Source organism: Quercus robur, chromosome 7 (assembly GCF_932294415.1).
Source record: "Quercus robur chromosome 7, dhQueRobu3.1, whole genome shotgun sequence".
In the NCBI taxonomy this organism is placed as follows: Eukaryota; Viridiplantae; Streptophyta; class Magnoliopsida; order Fagales; family Fagaceae; genus Quercus; species Quercus robur.
In genome coordinates this window covers 37,346,293-37,362,203 of record NC_065540.1, presented here as the reverse complement: position 1 = coordinate 37,362,203, position 15,911 = coordinate 37,346,293, and the positions used below count along the sequence as shown (strand labels likewise).

Sequence of the window (15,911 nt, the reverse complement as noted above, 5' to 3'; positions counted from 1 at the left end):
AAAAAAACATAACTTAACAATGTTATCCTTTGGAGTTCAAAGTAAATGCTCTGAATATTAAGTCAAAAATTATATCAAGGATATAAAGGAATAAGAATGAAAAGAAAGAGGAAAGATTTTATTAAAAGTTGGTTCTTGTTAATATCAAGTTCAAGCTTGATTTTAGCATATTGGTCATGGTTACAAATTCAGGTATTGGGTTTGGGTCATGATAGATAAATTACGGAATGTAAAAGATAATGAGTCAATTTGAGATAACCTCATAAGAAGCCAAGGATAAGATAACCTCATCTACAAATCCTGAAACATAGGAACTAATTCTATCCTAAAACATAAGAATCAATTTGAATACAAGCAAATGACAATACTAATTTACTACTACCATATTTAGATAAAAATCTATCTTTTTTTTTTTTTTTTAGATGTGATAAAAATAGCAGTAACCCTAAATTTAAATACTTCTAATTCTAATTCAAACAATAATATATTTAGCATATCATCCCGGGTCATAATATCTTATTGGATCAAGTCCTTGCTACCACGACACTAATTTATAAATAACGTCTAGCAACTTCCATAAAACAAACACACCCACACGGTGGCACACGCACAGAAATGGAAGCAATACACGTCTTCCTATTCTGCATTACTCTCATCTTGTTCTTCATCCGACCTAAATTTCTTCGCAAATCTCAAACCAAAAACCTTCCACCAGGCCCAAATGGCCTCCCCATTATTGGTAACCTTCACCAACTTGGCCCTACACCCCATGAAACTCTCTCCACAATGGCTAAAGAGTTTGGTCCCTTAATGACTGTCAAATTTGGCTCTATCACAACCATAGTTGCTTCCTCTGCTGAAACCGCCAAAGAAATCCTTCATACCCATGACCAAAGCTTTGCTAACCGACCTATCCCTGACTCAGTAACCACTCAACCACACCCAGAAGGCACTCTTGCTTGGATCCCAGGTGACCAAATATGGCGCAACCGTAGACGCATATGTAGCACCCAAATGTTCACTTCTCAACGCCTTGACTTTTTACAACACTTTCGTCACAAGAAAGTTCACCAACTCATAGCTCACATAAACAAATATAAGGGTAGCCCAGTTGATATTGGGTCCTTAGCTTTTGCTACCACGTTGAATCTTATATCAAACACTATTTTCTCGTTGGATACAGTGGACCCAGATTTTGAAACAGCTCCAGAATTTAAGGAACTTGTTTGGAAAATTATGATGGATGCTGGGAAGCCAAATATTTCAGATAACTTTCCGATTTTGAGGTGGTTTGATTTGCAAGGTGTGAGACGCCATGTTAAAGGTTCCTATACGAGGATGCATGAGATATTTGATGACATCATTTCTAAGCGTTTGAAACACAGAGAGACTGATAAGACAACAAGACATGGTGATTTCTTGGATGTGCTTCTTGATCAGGTGCAAGAAGATGGGTCTGGCTTTAATATTGAGACCATTAAGCCCCTAATTATGGTAAGAATTTAATTCAAGTTTATATATATATATATATATATACACACACAAATCCTTTGTACCACTTTTTGTGTTCCATTTTATATTCCACCAATTATAACTTGTCATATATATATAAATATATATATATATATATATATATTTTTTTTTTTTTCTGTTTTAAACTTTGGCTATATTATAAAGAATGTTAAATAAATACATAATAAGTTATAATTTGTGAAATATAAAATAATACAGAAGATTTGTATTCTACCCTTTCCACCAATCGTGAGAGTTAATAGGGTTAATTATAACACTTTATTAGTGCATTTTGGCCTTTTGTATAACATGGAACAAATCGACCCAAATTTGATTGAAAATAAAATATCATCCCTATCATTTCCCCTAGATGTTTTCATGCCTTTTGTTAATCGGTTGTGGTTAAGAGTAAAAAAACCACAATTATAATGAATTTGTTCATAAAAACTTATAAATCACTAACATCTTAAAAAATTATATTTTAACTAATAATTAAGTATTTATTAATATTTAATTTGTGTTTGTAGGGCACAAAAGCCCTATAAATTTTGTCAATAATATTTATGACCCATTTGGCTGAAAGGATGGAAAAGTGGAAGGATCAAAAATAGAGAGGTGGTGATAAAGTTGATGGATAGAAAAAATTTAATTTTCTCTCTATGTATTTGGTTGAGTGTAAAAGTGAAGAAATGAAAAACTCTTTTGTTTGGTTGAGTAGAAAAGTAAGAGAATGGAAAATATAAATTGTAAAAATTTACTCTCATGCCCATAGTACATAAAAAATTATTTTTTAATAGTTTATAAAAATTATTATTTTTAATTACTACAAGCTTCAAAAGTTTACAACTAATAAAACATTTAGCAAAAGAAAAATTAATAATAATAATAACTAGCCTCATCATTGGCGCTTCGCACGTGCGATTTTTAGTAGCAAAAAAAAAAAAAAAAAAACCTATATTTTTATTTTATATGTATAATTTTATATTTTGAGAATCTAATTTATAAGTAGATAAAACAATCTGAAAATCAACAGAAATGTAGCTCTATTTTTTAGACAATGTTTTAGTGGGAGTTATAGTTGTATTTTTATCGGATTATCTTTTAGTTTTGTCTTTACTTAAACATAAGAGTGCAGAGGCTTTTTTGAACCAAAAAAAAAAAAAAAAATGAGGATCCCAAATAGGGGAAGCCCCTTAAATAGTAGTATAGATGTCCATAGTACATAAAAAAATTATTTTTTACTAGTTTATAAAAATTATTATTTTTAATTACTACAAGCTTACAAACTAATACAGCTAATAAAACATCTAGTAAAAGAAAAATTAATAATAATAATAATAATAACCTCATCATAGGCATTTCACGAGTGCGATGAGACTTTTTTTGTAGCAAAAAAAAAAAAAAAAACTTGTGTTTTTATTTTATATATATAATTTTTATTTTGAGAATTTAATTTATAAGTAGATAAAGCAATTTGAAAATCAACTGAAGAGTGATCCTATTTTTTAGGCAGTGTTTTAGTGGGAGTTATAGTTATATTTTTACCGAATAGTCCTTTAGTTTTGTCTCTACTTAAACATAGGGGTGTAGGAGCTTTTTTTAACCAAAAAAATGAGGATTCCAAACAAGGGAAGCCTCTTAAATAGTAATATAGATAAAAAGTTTTTGTTTGAAATGAAAAAAAAAAAAAAATATATATATATATATATATATATATATATATATATATATATATAAATAAAGAAGGAAGCAAAACATGAAAACAACGCCCAAAAAAAAAATTTTAAATGCAAAATATGAAAATAAAGTCAAGTTCATTCAACGCGAGCCAAAAAGAAGAAGAAGAAGAATAAGAAGTTAAATAAGGGGCAACATTAAATAAAGGAGAATGCAGATGGATAATTTCTCGTCAAACTCACTCCTTCCACATTTTTCTCTCTTGTTTGAGAAAACAATTTCCTCTTAAATTGTGGGCCAGGGAAAAAACTCTCCCAACCCTCCAACCAAACACCCTCCTCTATCTTTTTCTCTCCTATTTTCTCTACCCCTCTATCATTTCACCCCAACCAAACATACCATTAGTCTTAATGCATGTTGTAGTGGTCAATTTTCAAGTATACTTATCAATCATGAAAATGTTTATAGGATTTGTTTATCGCTGGAAGTGATACATCTGGAGCGACAACAGAGTGGGCAATGGCAGAGCTTCTACGTAAGCCAAAAACATTGCAAAAGGCAAGAGATGAAGTTTTGCAAGTGATTGGCACTCAAGGTGAAATTAAAGAATCAGACATTGATAGACTTCCATATATCGATGCAATTGTGAAAGAGACTCTGCGGCTTCACCCAGCTGCACCACTTCTCTTGCCTTACATAGCTGGAAAAGATGTTGAAGTATCTGGTTACACCATATACAAAGGAAGCCAAGTTGTAGTAAATGCATGGTCTATTGGTAGAAATCCCAAATATTGGACTAACCCTTTGTCATTTGAGCCTGAAAGGTTTGTAGGATCCAAATTAAATTACAAAGGAAGGGATTTTGAGTACATACCATTTGGTGCTGGTAGAAGAATTTGCCCTGGCTTACCACTTGCTGAAAGAATGGTTAGCCTAATGCTGAGTTCAATGTTATATTCATTCAATTGGAAACTTCCCGAGGGAATCACCCCAGAGAACCTCGACATGTCGGAGCAATATGGACTCACTTTGAAGATGGCTACTTCTCTTTGTGCTGTTCCTTTTGTTGAGTAAAGAAATGGTTTTAATTAATGGAGTTTGCATTGCATGTACTTATGGCCCTTTTTCTTTTTATTCGATGTCGTAGGTTTTTCAGTGTTTTAAGAATTGGCGCCCAAAGGTTTGATTCCTTTGTGTATTACGTTCTAACTAGGAAAAATAAATTGATCAACTTATAAGCTCTGTACAAATATCTTGATCAATATATGAAAGCCTATGTGCTTAATAATGTATATTTTATGTATCCATCTTGTTAATGCTCAATGTATGTGGTTGGTTTTTGATATCTTTATACTTGGTTAAATAAGAAGATGAAAACCATAATCTCACTCATATTAGCAGAGAATAGGACTCCCGGAATAGTGAACAATTTCAAGGAAATTTGGAACACTTTCAATTGTGGTATGTCAGGGACTTGTCAAACGATGCCTCCAAAGATGGAAACTTTAATCTCTCTCGGGAAGGCAGGAAAGCTTTCAATTACGGTAACAGGTACTTGTTTACCATGCCTCCAAAGAAGACTGAAGATATGCAGACTTATTAGTTCAAAGTTCAAACCACACTGATAAATAAGTTCAACCATGGGATAATAATTACTAAAAAGCAAGAACAACAATATACATCCGTGTTAGAGCACTAACATTGGTGGTATTAAATAGCTATATAGCTATATAGCTATTTTTAACACTAAATAGCTATATAGCTAAATAGATGGTTGTGCACTGTAGTAAGAACCTAAAACAAAAAAAAAAAAAAAAATATATATATATATATATATATATATTTTATTCTTTTCTCTCTTTTTTCTCATTAAAAAAATATTTTCTCTTTTTCTTTCTCTCTCTCTCTCCGACTTTTCTCCTTTCTTCTTTTTTTTCTTCTCATTTTTTTTTTCCTCTCTAGCACCTCCCTCATCTCCCTCTTGTGGGTGGGATCGTGGTGGTGGGTAGATCAGTCTTGAGGGTGGGTGGCTGGTTGGGTTCATCAGCGTCAGTGGGTGGCTGGGTTCATTGGCATCGGTGGGGTTGGGTTTGTCGGCATTGTTGGGCTATGGTGTGGTTGGATCGTCAGCATCAATTTCAGTGAGGATCTTAGTACTGAAACAATGAGACTAAGCTCGACAATGGTTGGGTTCAGTTCTGAAATGGTTCATGGGTGGTTTCAATGAGGATCTCAGTGCCAAAACAATTGGCGCTCCTTTTCCCTCACCTCCACTCCGCCACTGGGTTCGTGGGTGGGTTGCTGGGGTCGTGGTGTGTGGTTTTTGTGTGGGTCTCTTTGGATTGCATATATGGGTTTTAAGATTTCTGATTTTGTGTATTGTGTGCTCTTGGCTTAGGTATCTTGAGGGTGACTTTTTTTTTTTTTTCCCAGTTTGTTACTAGTTTTTTGGTTGAGCTTGAGGCTATTGTGATGGTGGTTGTGGTTTGGTTGTGTCATGATGTTGGCTGTGGGTAGTGGTAGTGGTGGTAGTGGTCTATGTGAAGTGGTGGTTGACTGCTGGTGGTGGTGGTTGTTCTTTATTATAGTGGATTGTGAGAGACCGCGCCCCCGACTCCCCTTTTTAGGTGTGTTGGGCCAAACCCACGTGAATGGGTGGAATCGCGTTATTGTCTTTCAAAATGAAAGTTCGACTAGTTATATTTACCCCTTTAGATTAAGGGTTTTACAATGGAGTCGCCACTTAATTAATTATTGGGATAAATAAGAAAATTAAAATTGAAAAATTCCTTATTTTATTAATTTTCAATTGAATTTACATTGATCATAGGAAAATTACATAGCTTTGGTCCAAGATACAATCTAAGATAAAGTACATAACTTTGTTTCCTAGTTACAATCTAGAAATTGAAAATTACAAGGATAAACATTGGTCTATCAACCCCTAATCTAAGTTCGGAGGCTATGTTACAAGGTGGGAAGGTGTTAGGCACCCACCTTGCCCGGTGAAACCAGTCTTCTAGATTATGGTGGCCAACATTCATATCACATCATCCAATATGTTATTAATCAATTTGTATGTTGAATTTGAAGTGTGTGCATGTGATAAACCCTAATTCAATTTATTAAGCATTTCATTTGGATTGAAAAATAAATTCTAGTGAATGTGTGTGGATTGTGATATCCTAGATTTAAGAATTTAAAAGAATTATTAAACAAACATATTTTTCATGTTTTTGATGTGGATTTAAGATCGAAACTAGTGTGATGCAAGAACATGTGATGAACAACTAAGAACAAGTGAAGAATATATAAGAACAATTAAGAACATTTAAACATATTCAAAGGAATTTAAATAATTATTATCATGCTTTAATCTTAAAATCTCATCATGGCAATACAAAAAATAATTAGGGAAAGGATTATATCTTCATGCAAAATCCATATGATGGAAAATGAGGCTCTTGAGGGAGGTCCTAAGGGTGAAGGAAAAGAAGAGATAGGAGAAGAAGAGTGAGTCTCACTCAATACCTTGAGTCTCAAGAAAACTGAGATATGACAAGACTACTCAACTTCCTAGAACTCAAGAGAGGAGAAGAGAGAGGATTTTTTTTTTTTTTTTTTTTTTTGTGTCTTGGAATGGAGAAGGGGGGGTTTATATAATAATGGTTAAAGAAATATGAATAGAAGACCATTTAATGAGGGTTGACAAAAAATCATGAACCTAGACCTCATTTTAGCCTTTGGGAAAATCTAGTGCATTAAATGTAGAGATTGGTGAGAGTGAGGAGCAAGCAAAATTCGGTTTTCCCGTAATTATTGTAACAGCCTGTAAAGCCAACTTCAAAAAACCATATTTTACTCAATTCTGATCAGAGTTGTCTCATTCTTGTACTCAAATTGAAGCCTCGGATGTCTAATTTCTGAAAAAATTAACCTCATTCACAGATTCAAAATATTCTGAGAGATATCAACGAAATGGTGAGCAAATGTCATTTGTTAAAAAATAATTTCAGCATAATTAGCATTAATAAGTTCCAAATTAGTTTCCAATTAATATTAATAGGCTCCAATCACTCTCATTTCAGACCTAATTATTTCCAGATTTACCATAATTAAAAGATAATTACACAAATTACTCATTGAATGATTAATGTTTAACTATCTAGTTAATTAGATGTGTGCAACCCTACTATGAAATATAGTCCTAACCAATCAAATTATAACACATCATTGATCTCAAATCGATTATACTTATAACTAATTAAAATCAATTATTCATAATCACATATAGTTGAACTCAATTTGTGATAGTGTATCTCAGCCATTAAAACTTGATTTGATGATAACTTTCAATCTGGCAGTCCGATTAGGGCTTATGACTAGTCAATTTGATCGTTACAACATCAAGATCATTTTGGTGAAATGAGATTAAGGATATAATGACCAGAATCAAGATGCATATTTCCGAGGCAAAATTGCCCTTTTACCCTCCAGGTGTGGTTAAATACGGGTTACAAAATGAAGTGTCTGATGGAAATATGCATGTACGCAGCGGAAAATTAACGGGTCTACTTCATTTGCAATTGATAACATGCACTATGTAAATTTCATAACACAAGAACAAGATAGTGTACTTTGGTGTGATGAATTTTAAAACAAAGATTGTAAGCACTTGGGAATATTTTTAATCTTCACTTCAATTCCACTAACGTCCAAGATGTGTGGTCTCTCAATCAGTAATGTAAATTTGTTCAAGAGAGAATAAGAAATTGTCCAACACTCACATACACCATTCCATGCAAGTTGTTAGTTTTAAAATTCTGTATGTTTCTCTCCTTATAACTGATTATCTAATTGGGCTAGCCTTTTGGGCATTTTCAATTGGGCTCTAGTATGTGGCTTGGAGTGGGACCAAAAGGGACCAATAAGACACTAGCTCCAATGGGCTTTGGACTTTTCTTTCAACCATTGACAAGTCCAAAGTTACCATTAACTATATTTAATACCACTATATAAATATAGTTGTACTCTAGGCCTTATCTATAAATTATATTACAAAACTTTATTGTACATGTAACCCCTTCATAAAATATTCGTAGTAATATAAAATCATAAATGTAGACTGCCACTTTGTAGATTACTACATCTTAATCCTTGAGTACCTAGTTTAATCCTTTTAAGTTATTCATCATATGTTTATGAAATCCAATTTCATAAGTATATACTTTAGTAATTTCTTACTAAAGTGGTTAGGCCTAACTCTCTGAATAACTGAACTCATTAAACTTATCTCAAGGGAATATTTTATATCTCCGTTAAGAGACTATGAATTCCATCTTGAGAATATATGTTCCATCAACACTAAATGTGGCTGTCCAACATATCGAGGTTTTGACCGTTACTTTAGATCTCACTCTTGATATATCAAAGCAACTTACATTCTATGATCAGGTCTATTATTCTCTCAAGATTAAGAGTTCATATTAATATAAGTCGTGAGATTTATTATTCAATTGACAGTCGTTACGAGAATAATAAATCTCACAACGATCCAGTTCAATATGTCTTAACTTTTAAAACATATCAACTAGAAGTCACCACTTCCATGATCAAGACAAATTAGTTGATATGTTATAATCTTTGCAGATGTAACGCCCAATTTCATCACCGATTACGAACTATATTCTGAGTTTACAGAGAACTTGTGATTTATATCTTCTGTAATTTTTTACATAAATCACATACTATGCATCTCATGGACTATATGATAATGTTCGAATATTCATGTTATCATTATTTCAGATAATAATAAAACAACTTTGTTAATTACAATATTAAGTCATACATAATGTCATACATAATATTACATATAACATCAAAAAATAGGATTTAGGGGCACTAATCCTAACAATCTCCTACTTGCCCTAAAGACTATTGTGCACTAATCTAACTCTCATTCCCTCCAAATGTTACGAGAATAATAAATCTCATAGCGGTCTAGTTCAATATGTCTTAACTCTTAAAACATATCAACTAGAAGTCACCACTTCTATAATCAAGACAAATCATCTTAGTTGATATGTTATAGTTTTCGCAGATGAAACGCCAAATTTCATCACCGACTACGAACTATATTTTGAGTTTACAAAGAACTTGTGATTTATATCTTTTGTGACTTTTCACATAAACCACATACTATACATCTCATAAACTATATGATAATGTTTGAATATTCATGTTACCATTATTTCAAATAATAATAAAACAACTTTATTAATTACAATATTAGTCATACATCATGTCATACATAATGTCATACATAATATTACATATAGCATCAAACAATAGGATTTAAGGGCACTAATCCTAACAATCTCCCACTTGCCCTAAAAACTATTGTGCACTAATCTAACTCTCATTCCTTCCAAATGTGACTCGAAGGTCCTTTGAGGCAAGGCTTTGGTAAAGGGATCTGCTAGATTATTTACACTTTCAATCTTTGCTACCACCACATCTCCACGAGCAATAATATCTCTAATGATGTGGTACTTCCTCTCAATGTGCTTTCCTTTCTTGTGATTCCTTGGATCTTTAGATTGTGCAACTGCTCCACTATTGTCACAAAACAATGTGATTGAAACTTACTCCATTCTCATTACACCAAGGTCAGAAAGGAATTTCTTGAGCCAAACAGCTTCTTTTGCTACTTCACAAGCAGCAACATATTCTGCCTCCATGGTGGAGTCTGCAATACAAGATTGCTTAATACTCCTCCAACTAATGGCTTCACCTCCTAAGGTGAAAACACATCTTGAAGTGGATTTTCTGAAATCTAGATCCAATTGAAAATCTGAATCTGTATAGCCAATGGGAATCAAATCCTCACAACGGTAAACAAGTATATAATCTCTCGTTCTCTAAAGATACTTGAGAATATGCTTTACAGCTTACCAGTGTTTTAGTCCTAGATTTGATTGATATCGGCTGACTATGCCAACTGAATAACAGATATCTGGTCTAGTACAAAACATGGCATACATGAGACTTCCCACTACAGAAGCATAAGGAACTTGTCTCATCATATCTACTTCCTCTTGAGTCTTAGGCCTTTGGTCATCAAATAGAGGAACTCTATGTCTGAAAGCAAGTAATCCTTTCTTGGAGTTTTGCATGCTAAACCGTTTTAGAACCTTATCTATATATCCAGCTTGTGATAAGCCTAACATCTTATTCTTACGATCTCGCCAAAGCTTGATCCCTATAATAAAGTTAGCCTCACCCATGTCCTTCATATCAAATTGGCCTGACAACCAAACCTTTACCGATGACATTACCCCTACATCATTTCCAATGAGTAGAATATCATCAACATAAAGCACTAGGAACATTACTACTTTATCTTGATGTCTTTTGGACACACATGGTTCATCAAGATTTTGTTCAAAACCAAATGATTTGATTGCTTGATCAAATCTGATGTTCCATGACCTAGATGCTTGCTTAAGTCCATAAATGGACATTTTCAACTTGCATTCCATATGCTCTTGGTTCTTTGCTATGAAACCTTCCGATTGCATCATATAGATTTCCTCTTCAAGATTGCCATTAAGAAATGCAGTCTTGACATCCATTTGCCAAATCTCATAATCATAATGAGCAGCAATGGATAAGAGAATTCTGATAGATTTAAGTATTGCTACTGGTGAAAAGGTTTCTTCATAATCAATTCCTTCTTTTTGTGTATACCCTTTCACCACTAGCCTTACTTTAAAGGTTTCAACCTTTCCATCTATCCCTCTCTTCCTTTTGTAAACTCATTTGCAACCAACAGGTTTAATGCCGTTAAGCGCCTTTACAAGATCCCAAACTTGATTGGAATACATAGAATCTAATTCAGATTTCATAGCTTTGACCCAATGATGTGCATCTATATCATTCATTGCCTCTTCATAAGTGTAGGGATCCGATTCAGTCTCTTCTGAGATAGCTTCATAAGTTTCTCCCAAATTTATGAATCTTATAGGAGGCCGAACAATTCTCCCACTACGACGAGGCACCTGTGTACTAGACATCTCATGAGTAGTATCTTATGGTGTATCTAATACAGCCACATCATCCCTAGTTTCATCCATTGGTTGTTCTCTTACAGGTTCATTCATTTCAGCCAAAACAACTCTACTTCTAGGAGTAAAATTATTTATATAGTCATTTTCCAAGAATTTAGCATTTGTACTAACAAAAACTTTGTTATCTTTACGACTATAGAATAAATAACCCCTAGTTTCTTTTGGATAACCTACAATCAAACACACTTCTGATTTTGGTTCCAATTTATCAGTCTTCCCTTTTAACACATGTGCAGGACAACCCCAAATGTGGAGATATTTCATACTAGGCTTACGCCCACTCCACAATTCCATGGGTGTTTTGGAAACAGATTTTGATGGAACTAAATTCAAAAGATGTATTGCTGTATTTAAGGCATAACCCCAAAAAGAAATTGGTAAAGTTGAGTAACTCATCATGAACCTAACCATTTCTAAAAGAGTCATATTCCTTCTTTCTGCTACACCATTCTGTTGGGAAGTTCCAGGTGCAGCCAATTGGGATACAATCCCATTTTGAGTTAAGTAATCCTTGAAATCCCCAAGAAGGTATTTACCATCACGATCAGATTGAATGACTTTTATGCGTTTACCTAATTGATTCTCAACTTCAGCCATAAACTCTTTGAACTTTTCAAAGGTTTCGGACTTCCGTTTCATTAGATACACATAACCATATCTTGAGTAATCATCGGTAAAAGTGATGAAATACTCATAACCTCCTTTTGCTTGGGTTGACATAGGACCACATACATCAGAATGCACTAGTTCTAGCAAATCTTGGGCTCTTCTACCTTTTGCATTAAAAGGTCGTTTGGTCATTTTGCCTTCCAAACAAGATTCACAAACTGGAAATTCATCAAAGTCCATGGGCTCTAAAAGTCCATCTTTGATCAGTCTTTAAATCCTATTTGAATTAATATGACTCAAACGCAAGTGCCAAAGATATGCATCACTAGTAGAAGGAAACTTTCTCTTTAATGATTTCACATGAGAGTTATTATCTAATTAAGAATTACATAATTCATACTTATCAGGAGTTAAAATATAAAAACCATCCACAATATTATCAGAACAGATAAACACTTTATCCTTCTTTATTATAACATTGTCTTTTAGGATAACACAATATCCATGTTTTCCTAAGTAAGTAGCAGAAATTAAATTCCTACAAACATTAGGTACATACAAATAGTCTTCCAATATTAGAACTCTAGATTCAAAACATAAATTATAAACACCAACAGCTACAACCGGAATCTTGCTCCCATCAGCCAAAGTAAGAAACAACTCCCCTTCTTTAAGCTTTCTGGTCTCCTGTAACCCCTGCAAGGAATTGCAGATATGATTAGTACAACTTGAATCCACACACCAGGAATCTGTGGGATTCTGTACCAAACATATTTCAAGAAGGAATGTATTATTCATACCCTTATTCTTGGCAGCCTTAAATATTGGACAATTCCTCTTCCAATGTGCTTGCTCACCACAATGGAAACACTTTCCTTTGATCTTCTTTCCTTTGTCAGTAACCCCTAAGGCAATTTGTTTACCCTCTTGCTTGGTGAAGTCCTTCTTCTTCTTCTTCTTACCCTTGCCTTTCGACTTAGGTTGAGAAGTAGTAGCTTCACCAATATTGGCTTCAACATTGGAAGTACCAAGAAAGCCTTCTGCCGCTACCAATTCATTAATTAATTCAGACAATGTATAAATCTTTTTGTTCATATTATAGTTAAGTTTGAATTCCTTAAATGATTCTGGTAGTGACTGGAGTATCATATCCACTGGGGATTCTCCATCAATATTGACACCTAAAACTTCCAATGTATTCAGATTAGAGATCATTGTAAGACAATGCTCCCTTACTGAACTACCTTCAGCCATTTTGGTATTATAAATTTTCCTCATGGTCTCTTGCCTTGCAGAACGGCCTTGCTCACTAAACATCTCCTTTAGACTTAGCATAATGTCTGAAGCTAGTTCCACATCCTACATTTGATGCTGTAGAACATTTGAAATAAATGCTAAGATGTAGCACTTGGCCATCTCATTAGATTTCTGCCAACGATCATATCGTTGTTATTCCTCAAGAGGAGCATCTAATAAAGGAAAGCTAGGACATGGTTTAGTAGGCACATATTTGTGCTCTTCAGCAGTAAGAACAATGTCCAAATTTCTTTTCTAGTCAACATAGTTGGATCCAATCAATTTGTTTTGATTAAGAATAGTTACAAGTGGGCTAAATGATGCCATTTTCAAATCTAAAAACAATAAACATGAATATAATAAGTAAACTGGACATTATCAATTTAGCATATAAACATATAGTATGGAACCTTAATAAAACCATAACATAATATATGCAATGACAACCCAATCCCGCAATTAATATTCCTTGGAAGCGAGGTCATACCAATCACTATGATCAGGCGAGAATTATTCTCATTATTAATGCTATCATGGTAACTCTTACCAAACAAAAATAATTTGCCGTTTTTCCTTCAACCTCTAAGTAATAATGACATAGCTTCGAAGAGAGGTTAACATTAAACTTAGTCTAGTGTACACCATTGACTGAATTCTATGTAAGTCATTAAGTAACTCCACGAAAGCATAGTCGTTCTTAATGTAAAAACACATATTATCCATCATTAAGAAGTTTAACCTGTAGTACCATGAATTAAACACCCTCCGAAGGGAGCATGGCATATACGCCAAGGCGAGGTGCTTAATCACACTACAATAAACTGACAATGGAGGCCGTGAGATCCAACCCTTGTATCTCTCTCCCACTAGATGTTTTTAAAAGAAAGGTTTTTCATTTTGAAACATGCATAATCTAATTACACATCGCCTTGCTCTTTATACATTTGAAAACACTTAGAAAAATTTCTGATTTTCCTTCTTTCGATCAATCGAATGTGCCCTTCGATTGATCGAAAAAATTAAAAATTTGAACTTGACCACCTGACTTGTTTGATCGATACTCCATTGCCTCTCGATCGATCGACTAGCAATCAAAAATCAATCTATTTAAAAAGTCTGATCACTGTTTCACTTGATCGATCGAAAGTGATTTTCGATCAATCGAAACTTGTGAAACTCGAATTTCTAGAAATTTTCTAAGGCAGTTTTCTACGGTTTTTCTTGAACAAACAACTAACATATGAACATGATAGTTAGAGAATGATATCAATACTGAATTTCATTGATACTATAGCCTTAAAGTTCAATTTAACATACTTAAATTCAAATTTAAACAACATCATAACATCAATATCAGTTTTTTTATCAAAACATAGTTTCAACAACCATGCAGAAAATTAAATGCATAATCTTCTTTTACAACATGAAACTATAATCTCTAATTCTAAAACTCACAAAACATGTTATACAATACGAAATTAAAGACCGCTCTGATACCATTTGATGGAAATATGCATGTACGCAGCGGAAAATTAACAGATCTACTTCATTTGCAATTGATAACATGCACTATGTAAATTTCAGAATACAAGAAAAAGAGAGTGTACCTTGGTGTGATGAATTTCAAAACAAAGATTGTAAGCACTTGGGAATACTTTTAATCTTCGCTCCAATTTCACTAACGCCCAAGATGTGTGGTCTCTCGATCAGTAATGTGAATTTGTTCAAGAGAGAATTGGAGAGTGTCCAACACTCACATACACCATTTCATGCAAGTTGTTAGTTTTAAAATTCTGTATGTTTCTCTCCTTATAACTGATTATCTAATTGGGCTAACCTTTTGGGCCTTTTCAATTGGGCTCTAGTATGTGACTTGGAGTGGGACCAAAAGGGACTAATAAGACACTAGCTCCAATGGGCCTTGGACTTTTCTTTTAACTCTTGACAAGTCCAAAGTTACTATTAACTATATTTAATACCACTATATAAATATAGTTGCACTCCAGGTCTTATCTATAAATTATATCCCAAGACTTTATTGTACATGCAACATCTTCATAAAGTATTTGTAGTAATACAAAGTCATAAATGTAGATTGCCACTTTGTAGATTACTACATCTTAATCCTTGAGTACTCGGTTTAATCCTTTTAAGTTATTCACCATATATTTATGAAATTGGATCCTTTTAAGTTATTCACCATATATTTATGAAATCCAATTTCATAAATATATACTTTAGTAATTTCTTACTAAAGTGGTTAGGCCTAACTCTTTGAATAACTGAACCCATTAAACTTATCTCAAGAGAATAATTTATATCTCCATTAAGAGACTATGAATTCCATCTTGAGAATATATGTTCCATCAACACTAAATATGGCTACCCAACATATTGAGGTTTTGACTGTTACTTTAGATCTCACTCCTAATATATCAAAGCAACCTACATTCCATGATTATGTCCATTATTCTCTCAGGATTAAGAGTTCATGTTAATATAAGTCGTGAGATTTATTATTCAATTGACAGTCGTTACGAGAGTAATAAATCTCACGGCGGTCCAGTTCAATATGTCTTAACTTTTAAAACATATCAACATATCAACTAGAAGTCACCATTTCCATGATCAAAACAAATCATCTTAGTTGATATGTTATAGTCTTCGTAGATGAAACGCCCAATTTCA

The 15,911-nt window shown here is 33.4% G+C and overlaps 1 protein-coding gene across 1 annotated transcript; it reads left to right on the top strand.

The window, feature by feature from the left end:
* Positions 1 to 615: 615 nt before the first annotated feature.
* On the top strand, positions 616 to 4,359 carry LOC126690909 (geraniol 8-hydroxylase-like). The gene is made up of 2 exons (XM_050386021.1): positions 616 to 1,494; positions 3,658 to 4,359. The coding sequence occupies exons 1-2, from the start codon at positions 616 to 618 to the stop codon at positions 4,261 to 4,263; spliced, it is 1,485 nt and encodes a 494-aa protein (XP_050241978.1). The 3' UTR covers positions 4,264 to 4,359.
* The last annotated feature ends 11,552 nt before the right edge of the window (positions 4,360 to 15,911 follow it).